Raw genomic sequence first — 12,837 nt, 5'->3', positions numbered from 1 at the left:
GATACAAGTAAAGAAATTTACGATTCTCTCTGCACCCCCACATCAACAGTGTTGAATACTGTGCGACAATTCAGCATTTTCCTTTACAAAATTACAAGCACCTCACTCAATTTTTATAAAATTACAAATATTCTCTCAAGTTTTTCTTAATTAAGAAAACTCTAATTTTTTTTCAAAATTATAAGTATAACCCACAATTTTAACAAAATTACAAAGACTCCCTCAAATATTCAAAAATTATAATCAAAATTATAAGTACTCCCTCAACTTTTCCTAATCACAAACACATAACTCAAGTTTTGCAAAACTACAATTACCAACCTCAACTTTTTTTCTAAACTAAAAAAATAAAATAAAATCCTTCAACTTTTTAAAAATAAACACAACCCTCAACTTTTGGAAAAGTACAAACACCACCTTAAATTTTTATTAATTACAAAGACCTCCTTAGTTTTTTCTTGATTATAAAGACCTGTCCCAACTTCCAAAAATTGCAATCACCTCCCTCAACTTTTAGAAAATTACGGCACTGTAGTGATCTTTCAATGGACATAAATGGTATATAGTAAAAAAGCACAAAGGTAATATCGTAATTACAAACCCAAAAAATTGGTTGGTATACTTACCCAATTGCATCAACTACAAGTGGCCGTTAAGCAGTCTTACTGAAAAGAATCTCTCCTATCTCTCACACAACTTTGAATTTATGGTGAAGAACTGAAGAAGGGAAGATTAGAATCAATGGAGACTGAATCGCCGCCATCGAAGACAAAGTCTCTGGCTCCAATTCTCCATGCTATAGGTTTCGAGATAGAAGAGGTATCACCTCTCAGAGTCTCTGGTCGCCTTACTGTGAACGAGACTTGTTGCCAGGTACATAATCTCTCTCTCTCTCTCTCTCTCTCTCTCTCTGTGTATGTGTGTGTCTCTGTGTTTTTGAGAAATTTCTATCAGTGAACCTCAATTGAGAATTGAGATTGAGATTTTCTGAATGAATTGGGGGGAGGGTATCAGAGGTTCAGAGTATTAAATGGAGGGGTATCAGCCCTAATCGCTGAGTCACTAGCAAGCATGGGAGCTCATATGGCATCCGGATTCAAGCGAGTCGCTGGAATTCAACTCAGTATCAACCACCTCAAGAGCGCTGAACTCGGCGATTTAGTGCTAGCCGATGCGACACCTGTCAATGTGGGCAAAACCATTCAGGTGACGTCACTCTTCTTATGGTTTTAGTTTTTATTTTGACCGATTTAAACATTTTGACCCTGTCCGGACAGAGTCACTGGCTCCGACAGACTAAAAAAAAAATAGTGGAATGCGACGATGATGAATTTTACAAATAGATGATGACCACCAAAAAGTACGATTGAATTTTGGACGATCTAATAATATATCAATTTATGAGATCAAGAATATTCATTCAAAAAAATCAATTGCATACTCTTTTTACAAAAGATCATGCAATTGTGAGAGGATGTAAAAGATTCATCGTATCATGATGCATGGGATACATTGTATCATTATCAATATATCTCATGATAAGAGGAAGGTTGAGGTGGTGATTGAGAATAAAATATTTAGTAATACCGATTAGGATATTTAAATTAGGAATTATATACTATGTTAGTTTTTTATATCTTAGTTGATGTAATCTTAATAAATATCGAAATAAGGTTCATGTAATATTCATCCAAGAATCCTCAATAAATTGAGTTTTCTTTAGTTTGAATGCAGAGTTGGCTCTTATGAGACTATATCTATCATGAGGTCTTCCAAGAATATATAAATAATGATTATGTGATTTAAATAAAATAACTTTCGTTGGAGAGATTTTAAATAACAAATAAAAAAAATGAGATTGTAAGAGATGACTGTTTTGATATAAGATATTTGTAAAGATATAGAAGGAGGTGTGATTTTTATTGAAGAAAATAAAACAATAGTGAAGGGAAAAAAAAAAGAATTTATGTCCGGTGATGACATCACGATGGCAGTGACACCATCGTCGAAGAATGATTCACCAAGATTGATGTGCTCAGTGGAGCTTGAGCTCTGATACTATGAAGAAAATTGAATTTATTGAGAATTCTTGGATGAATACTACTTGCGGAGCCGATGGCTTACGAGAGTAGACCTGTCATGACCTCTCCAAAGAGCATATAAAAAAAGATTATGTGCTTTAAATAAAATAACTCTCGTTGGAGAGAGTTTAGATAACAAAAAAAAAACTGAGATCGTAAGAGATGAATGCTTCGATATATGAGATTTGTAGAGATATAGAAGGAGGTGTGATTTTTATTGAAGAAAATAAAACAATGGTAAAGAGAAAAAAAAAAGAATTTATGTCTAGCGATGTCACGATAATGGTGACACCATGTCGTAGAATGACTCACCATGATCGATATGCTCAGTGGTGCTTGAGCTCAGATACCATGAAGAAAACTGAATTTACTGAGAATTTTTGGATGAATATTAGATGAACCCTATTAGGGTATTTATAGAGATTACATCAACTAAGATATAAAAAAACTAACGTAATATAAATATACTAATTATCTATAATTCTTAATTTAGAATATCCTAATACATATTACTAAATATTTTATTCTCAATCACCACCTCAACATTCCTTCTATTATGAAATACATCGACAATAACACAATGCATCTCATGCATCATAATATGATGCATCTCTTGCATCCTCCTGCAATTGCATGGTCTTTTGAAGAAAGAATATGCAATTTATTTTTTTGAATGAATGCTCTCGATTTCATCAATTAATATACTATTAGATCACCTAAAATCCAATTGTACTTCTTGGTGGTCACCGTCTGTCTGTAAAGTTCATCACTGTTGCATCCCATTCTTTTTTTTTTTTTTTGAGTCTGTGAAAGCCGGTGACTTACGAGACTAGATATGTCATGATATCTCCTAAGAGTATTGTGGATACGAGATTCTTCGTTTCTGAATATCTTTCCCACTTGAGATTTTGGAGTCGCCACCGTTCTTTTTACGAAATGGTGTGAATGGTCACCCATGATATATTTTTTGAAAATTTCTTTTTTGGCATCTAGTGACTCTCGTACGTATAAGGTACATCGGTCCAACTTTTGATTCTAGGTAAAGGGGTCCATATTAGGGAGTAGGGAAGGTGTTAAGCACCTTACTCCCTCTACCGTTGGTGGTAACCTCGGATTCAATCCTTTTTTGAAACTAAAAGTGAAATGAAAAGAATCAGAAAGATCCGATATATGCCCTCGAGTGAGGGACTTCGATATTGGTTCAAACCATTAAGAGCACTCTTATTGAAAAAGGGGCCCCTTGATGATTCAAGTCATTTTGGTGTGTGCACAAGTGTAGAGAAATGGGAGAAGTAGAAGAAAGAAAGTTGGAGGGGAGAGAAGGGGGTGCTTATTTCTTTTTTTTTTTGTCTAAGACTCACTTTGTTATTAGATTGACTCTTTTTTACCTTCAAAAGAAATGCTTCCTTGACTTTTTTTTACTTGCTTAAGAAAGAGTTGAGAGTTGAGAGTAGTGAGGTGAGTTGAGAATGAAGAAAGTTGTAATTTGAGAGAGTATTTTTTTTAATTTTTCATTAAGTGGTGTGAGTTGAGAGTGATGTGGGTTTTATAGGAGCTTAAAGGTTATTTTAAGGGTGTGTTGGGGTGAAATGGTGAAAAAGAGAACAATGGTTTAAGATTTTTGAGAGGGGATGTATAAATTGAGGATGATAGAAAGGGCATTTGTGTAAGGAGGGTTATTTGTAACCCAAATGGGTTGGATCTTTCAACCCATTTGGGTTGAGTATTATGTGGAATGAAATGAGTGATATTTGATTGAAAGAATGATGATATAAGATGGTGGTTGATTGATTGAGTCTTTGGTGAGTGGAGGAGAGTGAATTTTAATTAAAAGAATGAGTTGTATAATAGGATAATTAATTAGATTTTTAGAAAGGTAGAGGAGGTGGTGACATATGTCAAAAGAGTGTGGAGATGGAGTGTTAGATGAGTTGATTGGAGAGAATGAGTGTTTGATTAGAGAGAGGGTGTGGGTTTAGCTTGTGAGAATAGGTTTGTAAGGAATGCTAATGGTAGGTTAGAGGAGGGTGATGGATTGATGTAATTTTTTAAAGAGAAAGTGTTGGGAGTAGGTTGTTGGATGAGGAAGGTGAGTTGAGGTGGTGACATGTGTCCCACCTTGATGATCTTAATTGATTGGTTATGATGTTGGGCTTGGATAAGATGGTTGAGTAGCGGGTTGGATGGGTATGGTGTTGGGTTGAGAAGTCAATGAGCTTGGATTTGAGTAGAATAATTGGTCTTGGGTAGGATAGTGTTGGGTTGAGTTGAATTGAATTTGGGTTGGGATAGGTTGAGAAGTGTAGAGTAGTGAGGTGGGTTTTTGGGTCCATGGGTCATGTGGGAAGGGCTTTGGGCCATTTATTGAAAGAAAGGAAATTTTGTGAAGGTTTGGGCTTTGAAGTCTATTCAAAATTTGGTAAATTTTGGGCACTTTGCATCGAGGGCCCGATCAAATTTGGGTGTCTACAAGTATATAAAGAAGGATTATATGATTTAAATAAAATAACTCTTATCTGAGATTTTAAATAAAAAAAAAATATGTGATCGTAAGAGATGAATGTTTCGATATAAGAGATTCGTAAAGTTATAGAAAGAGGTGTGATTTTTTATTGAAGAAAATAGAACAATAGTAAAAGGGGAAAAAAAAAAAGAATATATGTTCGACAATAATGTCATGATGGTGGTGACGCCATCGTCGAAGAACGACTAACCAAGATCTATGTGCTCAATGGAGCTTGAACTCTGATACCATGAAGAAAATTGAATTTATAGAGAATTCTTGGATGAATATTACATGAACCCTATTAGGGTATTTATAGAAATGACATCAACCAAGATATAAGAAACTAACCTAATATAGATATACTAATTATCTATAATTCCTAATTTAGAATTTCCTAATAGATGTTACTAAATATTTTATTCTCAATCACCACCTCAACCTTCTTTTTATTATGAGATACATTGACAATGATACAATGTATCTCATGCATCATAATGTGATGCATATCTTACACAAGCGAGATAAGGGGTTTGTGGAAAACTTGTTTCCTTAGCCAAATTGGGAAATTCAGCTGGGTTAGATTTAGAGAAAATTATCAAAACTTTCAGGAAAATTGAAAAAATACCAAAATGGTAACTTACCATTTTGGTAATTTTTTTTAAAATAAGTTATTTTACCAAAATGGTAAACTTTGTGTTTTGATACCCAAAATGCCTTTTTAGCATCTTTTTATAAAGATGGCTTATAAGTTGATGTTATTTTGGTGCTTACGCTTGACGCATTCTGACACGCTGCTCATAGCCCAACATATGTTTGACATGCGGCACAACACAAATGACATCAACAAGAGAGAGAGAGAGAGAGAGAGAACTTCTCTCTTGCCAGCTACCCATTTATTTTTTAAGATTTCAAATCTTAAAAAGGGTCGTTGGGCCCACATTGATTATCACATTGACAATCCAACAATACAACCATTTAGATTTCATGAAAATATTCATATTAAAAAAATATATTATTTTTCAATTTTGATCTAAGGTGTTGAAAATGGATGGTCAATGAGTACCCAAATAAAAAAATAAAAAAAACATTCAACGGTGAAAAATAACTATATTTTTAATTTCTTTTTTTTTTGAACTTCATATAATTTGGTCATCTACAACTCCATTGCATCGGATCATGATTTAACTGTCACAAAGTGATTAGATTACAAAGCTTTTTGTTTTTCCACTATGGACAAGAGAGAGAAAGATGCGTTAGGGGTGTTCGGCAAAAGTCACGTCATTTTTTCAAAATTCTTTTATAAAACAGTATACATATTCTATGTTTAAGTTATTAGCAGATAAATAGAAATATAACTGTTTTAATAGAGTGATGTTTGTTTTCAAGATTTAGTTTAACTCAACACTCGACGGTCTTGTAAGCAATTTGCGAGGTTTATAAAGATTTGAAAACCCGAAAATCATCATCTCTGTTAAAGTTAAGATATTGTAAATCTCTAACAAGGCCATTGAGTACTGAAATAAATAAAATCTTGATAGGAAACATCATTGTAATAAACACAAGTTATATTTTTTCCTATTTACTAGCGGATTGGGATCCGTCGATTCTTAAGAATGACTCATGAAAAAATCACATGATCCCAACCCTTTAAATACAAAATCCAATGGTTGAGATTTATGAGTATCTTGATAACACAAATCTTGGAGATATACTTATCCCGATGATAAATCTCAACCATTAGATTTTGCATTTAAAGGATTGGGATCATGTGTTTTTTTTTCATGAGTCATTTTTAGGAGTCAAGGGATAAGCTGGATGTGCATATTTTATAAAAGGCCTAAAAGAGTAAAAGCAAAATGATTTGTGCATAGATTGAAAGTTGGTGGTTTTAATTAATTAATGTTTTTAAGAAGAGTCAATGATCAAATGGAAGACTCGTCAAATTGTTCTAATAGCTAAGTTCTTTAATGTCATCTATGAGCGTTGAGACCTCCATATGGGTTCAAAATTCCACTTACTTACGACTAACTCGCTTGCTTATAAAAACAAATAAAGTGATGGAAAAGGAGAATCAAATTGGAGTTGATAGGGAAACGTACGTGATTGGGTGGGAAATCATGATAAGAAAATGGAAAGTTATCTAGCTCTCTGGTCATTCCTATCCCAATCCCAATCCTAATCCTAATCCTCTCTTATTTGATATATTAATTTGGTGGGTTAATATAAAAAATGTGTATGAGAATCGATGATAGCGATTAAAATTAAAAAAATAAAGAAATCACGACGTAGCATCTTGCTTCAGCAAGATTACCTGTGACAATGGGAATGCGATATAATAACCACCTCATTAGGGCATCTCTATTTGGTCGTCCAAGATAATTAAAACAAGAGAGAACATAGTGGATAAAATAATTTATAAAAATAATAAAATTCTGATTCTACGATGTTTTTTATTCATTTTTTATCTCTTACTTATCTTTCAATATAAAATAATGAAATTCCTCCCACCAAACTTGTGGAAATTCTTAGTTTTCAATATGGATAATTTTGGTCGCATGTACTGACCAACTCATTGATGTGGCGACTTCATTGTCCACATATCTGATTTTATAATGTTTTTTATTCAATTTTTCTCCCTTAATTATCTTTTACTATAAAATAATTAAATTCCTCCTACCAAACTTGTGGAAATTCTTAGTTTTCAATTTGGATAATTTTGATCCCATGTACTAGGCCAACTCATTGAGGTGGTGCTTTCATTGTCCACATATTTGGACAAAAAAGAGATTTGTGTTGAAGTATGATTTAAAATCAATTAGATCTGATTTAAATGTGTGTATTTTTTAATCGGTCCAAGATAATTTGATTGGATTTGTAACTTATGTAGGTAGCCCACTTTGTGATACTTCTAAAAAGATGAGATTTTTTTTTTTTTTGAAAATAAATCTAAGTTCAAGGCAAAGTCTTTTTTAGAGAAGAGAGTCGAGAAAGAGAAAAAACCTAAGAAAGGAAAGGTGAGAGATTTGGAAATATTGAGATTTAGAAGAAGGTGAAGTTAAGTGATAGAGGTATTTCCTTATATCAATTTGTCCCATTTTCTTCATAGTAAAATTGAGTTCCAACGATTTAAAATCTTATATTGTGGGTATTGTGTGATTTTTTATCTTCTTTGCATTTGGTACTATTAGTGAGTTTATCTTTTATTGTCATTATCAAACAAAGTCTTGAAAGGTGTGACATATAAGGTGTTTGGTGAAATACTTGTGGACACGAGATTTTCGTTTTCGAATATCTCAACCACTTTGAGTTTAGAGTCGCTACCATTCTTTTTGTAAAAAGGTGTGAATGGTCACTTGTGATGTATCTTTTTGAAAAATTAATTTTTTGACGTTTAGTGACTCTCGTATAGATAGAGCTCATTTGGTCCAGTCTTAGATCTAAGTAAGAGGATCTATATTAGAAAGTAAGGAATGTGTTATGCACCTTACTCCTCCACCGTTGGTGGTAATCTCAGATTCAATCATTTTGAAAAAAAAAAAAAAGATCAGAAAGATCTGGTATGTGCCCTTAAGTGAAGGACTTCGATGTTGGTTCAAACCATTGAGGGCACCTTTATTGAAAAAAAAATAAAGGGCCCTTTAATGGCTCAAGCCTTTTGTGGTGTGTGCATAAGTGTAAAAAATGGGGAGAAGTAGAAGATGAGAAGTAAAGAGGAGAGAAAGATGAGGTTTTTGTCCAAAACCTACATTGATCTTGACTTTATCTTCTTTGATTCTTTAAATTATAAGAATTCTTTGTCTTGATTTTGATGTGATAAGGGGTTAGACTTTTGATAATTGAAGGTTTAGTTGATAAGTTGGGAAAATTGAGAGTGAGTAGTGAGTAGTGTTAAGAGGGAATTTTGTATTTTTTTTTTAAATTTTTCATTAAGTGGTGTGAATTGAGAATGATGAGGGTTTTATAGAATTTTGGGGGTTATTTTTATGGGTAGAATGGGGTGAAATGGTGAAAAAGAGTAGAATGGTTTGGGATTTGTGAGAGGGGGTGTGTAAATTGAAGGTGATGGAAGGGCATTTGTGTAAATGGGGTTAAATGGGTTATTTGTGAGTCAAATGAGTTGGATCTTTCAACCCATTTAAGTTGAGTGTTAGGTGAAGGATAATGAATGATATTTGGTTGAGAGAATGAGAGTATAGGAGGATGATTGATTGATTAAGTGTTTGGTGAGCTGAGATGAGTGGGTTTTGGTTAAAAGAATGGGTTGTGTAAGAGGATAGTTGATTAGATTTTTGGGAGGGTGAAGGAAGTGATAACATGTGTCAAAAAAGTTATAGAGATGGAGTGTTAGATAAGTTGATTGGACAGAATGAATCTTTGATTAGAGAAAAGGGGTGTGGGTTTAACTTGTGAAGATAGGTTTGTAGGGATTGATGATGGTAGGTTAGAGGAGGGTGATGGATTGATGTGTGGGTAGATGAATATTTTAGAGAAAGGTGATGGGGGTAGGTAGTCGATTGATGAAGGTGAGTTGAGGTGCATTTGTCCCACCTTAATGATCTTAGTTGATTGGTTGTGATGTTGGGCTTGGATTGAGAATTGGGTTTGGGTATATTGATTGGGCTTAGGTATAATAATGAGTAGTGGGTTGAATAACTATGATAATAGGTTGAGAATCCAATGTGCTTAGGTGGTAGGTTGGGCTTAGGTATAGTAATGGGTAGGGGGTTGAATATTTATGGTGATGGGTTTAGAAGTGTAGAGTGGTGAGGAAGGTTTGGATCCATGGGCCACGTGGTAGGGTTATTTATTTAAAGAAAATGATAAGAGATATTGAATTTTTGAATGTTTGGGCTTAAAGGTCCATTCCCATTTTTATGGATTTTAGGGCACTTTGCATCGAGGGTCCGGTTAAATTTGGGCGTCTACAATACTTAATAAATGTTTGATCAAAACACTAAATGAACTTCACAAAGGTGTTCACATACAAAATAATATGATGAAGTTACATTAAACCCTTTTTTTTTTAACATAAATATTGTTGTGTTAATAATGCTTTTTTAAAATGAAATCCATCGGAAAGATGAATGAAGTAGCATCACTTCTATCTTTTCTTAGTTCTCACATGTTGAATACCACTATGTAACCCTTCATTATTGTTTTAATTATCTTTTAAGAACTGTGATAATCTAACTACCCCACCACAATGTGAAAAAAACCCAAATTTGATGGTCTTAGGTCATCAAATTTCATAAAATTCGACAGATCATCGAATTTTTCATTGTAAATTTTTTTTTTTTTTGATAGGTCGAAACTGTCAAATTAATGAAGGATAGGAGAAATTCAACAGCTCTATGTCGTCAAATCTAGGAACATTAAGAATTTTGATGGTCCTACACCGTCAAAATTCAGTTTCTAAAATTCGTGGGCCTTCGCTCGTCAAAATTTTCTGTCGAATTTTTTAGTTTTAATGTAGTGCACGAGGCAACTCAATCGATCTCTTGAAGTGATAAGTTTGGAAATTGTAGATCTGTATGCCTCAGATACATACTTGCACTTTCCCATAAAAACATGTATCCCGAGGGAATCGTGTATCGCGAGGTGTACATATCCACGGTTCCCAAGCTTGTCACGTCAAGAGAATCGATTGAGTGTGCCACGTGGGGTAGTCAGGTTATCACGACTCATTTTTTAAAGTCGATTAGGTCAGTGAGTCAATGAATGATAAGACAATTACCAAGATGAGCGTGTAAATTGTTTTGAGTGACCTCAAGTTGGAACATTATTTTAAGCAAGGTAGATACCACGGCCAGATTTTCAATCTGAGTCGAGATTAATAAGACCTCCTTTTTAATTTGTATGCGTCACCTAAAGGCTCCACCGATTCAAGTAGACACCACCAAATTTCAAGGAAAGTTTAATCGAGTCCTATTAACGTAGGTCCTTAGGACACATGTTAAGATACATTTGATTAGGGCTGTCAAGGGATGCTTATCGGTTCAAATACAGTAATATCCGAATTCGAATCCAAAATTTTTATATGATATCTAAATTTGAATTTGAAACCGACAGATATTTTAAAATTTTATTCGAATTCAAATCCGATTATCCTATTGGATATCGGATAATATCCGATTAGAATTCCACTAATTTGTAAATTAAAAAAAACACTATTTTTCATTATTAAAAACAAAATCTATTATATATTATATTATGTTTATAATAAATAAATCAAGTAAAATAATATATATATATATATATATATAATATTATTTATATAAAAAATAAATAAAATAAAATAACATATATTATATATATTATTTTGAATAGGATATTATCGGATTTGAAATGTTAATATTTGAATCCGTATCCAATAAAGATTCAAATATATACAACTATCCAAATTCGAATTTGATATCCAAAATTTTCGGATAATATCCGATTTTTCAATTTCGAATTTGAATCGGATTTGAATTTTCGACTATCCATTGACACCCTTATATTTAATACACCTCCAAGATAATCATCTAAGGGTATTTTAGGTATTAAAAGAAAACTATTGTATGGTCGAACGAATTTTGGAGATACATCTTATCATGTGTCCTTAGGTTATATGTTAATAGTCCTTATGGTTAGATGGACCCATCCACTGAACCAATTGTACATTGCTGAATCATATTAGGTTGGGATCATCCCTTGCAACCCAAATGTATAGAGGAAAGGCCGCCCATGGAGCAAAAGAAATGCTAAACTATGAACAAATAAAAAAAAAAAAAAAAAAAACGGAGTCATCTTGTCTTGGTGAGTCGTACTCAGAACCATCAACTTAAATAAGTTCTTGTATGTTTCATTTGGCGGTATTGATAAGGTCATACTTGGGCTTTATGATTTGGCCCATTGATCTGGACCTAATTTCTTTCCTAGGCCTGCTATAGTTGGGCGTATTCGATCCGGGTGATTGTTAGATAAATTAGGTCCATTTAACCAGATAGCCCATTATTTCTATTCTTGGGTTAGGCCTAGTATTGGTCCTGACATTAAGGCCTTTCATTTTTTCTGGGTTCATTAGGACCTCTAATATCCTTTGTTTTTTCAAAACTGAATGTTTGGTCTGCCTGATATGTAAAAAAATTAAAAAATTGATTGATTATTTCTAGCCCCTTGTATTTAATATTTATTTTTCATGGAATCTTTAAAAATAGGATCAGCTGTGGCTCTCAAGTTCATTATATAAACATGTTCTGAATCAAAAAAAAAAAAAAAAACAAAGGGTTAGAAATCACCAATCTTACTGATTTTGGGTCCAGGTCCACCAAATGGTGTTCTAGACATTTATGTTTCATTAGACCCCAACTGTTTAATATTTGGTCCAAAAAAGAGACCCATACCCAAACTGCGAAGAGCAACAAATACACATTCTCTACTAATTAGTCTGCCTGTTTGGGTGGGGAACTTTGAGGCTTAAGCCTTGCGAATGACCACCCACCATACTCGTGGTGGTCCGACATTGTTCTCCCCACTTTCCATGATCTTAGTGGAAGAACAAAATTGGGTTTTTTTTTTTTTCCAATTTGGATGTACTAGACTGATATGTGTTTTTATGTTAAGGTGTGGGAGGTGAAACTGTGGAAGATGAGACATGGGACCCCAGAGGAGAATCGAATCATGATATCATCGTCTAGGGTCACTCTTGTATCCAACATGCCCATTCCCGAGAATGCAAAGGATGCTGCCGATCCTCTCAAGAAGTACGCTAAGTTATGAGTGTCCGATCGATATGGTTACTAGTTAGTTACATTGTAATTATCATTTGAAACTATGAAATGGATCATACAGCAGTTACATCACCCAAAATTCGAAATCTTATACTTATAGCCTAAGCCTTTGTTTTTAATTTATTTTTATTGTCTGTTGTTTAAAAAAGCAAGGCGGTTCCATGAAATGGATTACCCATGAAATTGTAAGAATGAAATTACAATTTTAGATGGAGAACAAGAAGGGATGAGTTGAAAGGTTGCTCAAGATTGAACTCAAATGTGAGAAGATTCAGTATAAGAGTCTAGACTCTAGAGTACATGGTGGATTATGTATTAAAACCGATTATAAATAGCTCTGGGATTTCCTTTAATTCTAAATGACTAATCATAAGCTGACTCTCTAACGTGGATGTGTGTACCAAACCACATCAGCAAGTGAATTTTGAGTAGCTTTTTTCGAGTCCGTTTATTGCGACTCCTATTAAATATTTAAAAT

At 33.6% G+C, this 12,837-nt stretch overlaps 1 protein-coding gene across 1 annotated transcript; it reads left to right on the top strand.

Moving 5' to 3' along the window:
- Window positions 1-643: 643 nt before the first annotated feature.
- Window positions 644-12,464, top strand: DHNAT1 (Thioesterase superfamily protein). Its single transcript, XM_086449782.1, has 3 exons — window positions 644-873; window positions 1,015-1,206; window positions 12,193-12,464. Exons 1-3 carry the CDS (start codon window positions 742-744, stop codon window positions 12,346-12,348), a joined length of 480 nt encoding a protein of 159 aa, XP_086305908.1. The 5' UTR covers window positions 644-741; the 3' UTR covers window positions 12,349-12,464.
- Window positions 12,465-12,837: the final 373 nt, after the last annotated feature.

This window comes from Akebia trifoliata, chromosome 8 (genome assembly GCF_017979445.1).
Source record: "Akebia trifoliata isolate Shusen 1 chromosome 8, ASM1797944v1, whole genome shotgun sequence".
Classification (NCBI taxonomy): Eukaryota; Viridiplantae; Streptophyta; class Magnoliopsida; order Ranunculales; family Lardizabalaceae; genus Akebia; species Akebia trifoliata.
This window is presented reverse-complemented; position numbering and strand designations above follow the sequence as displayed.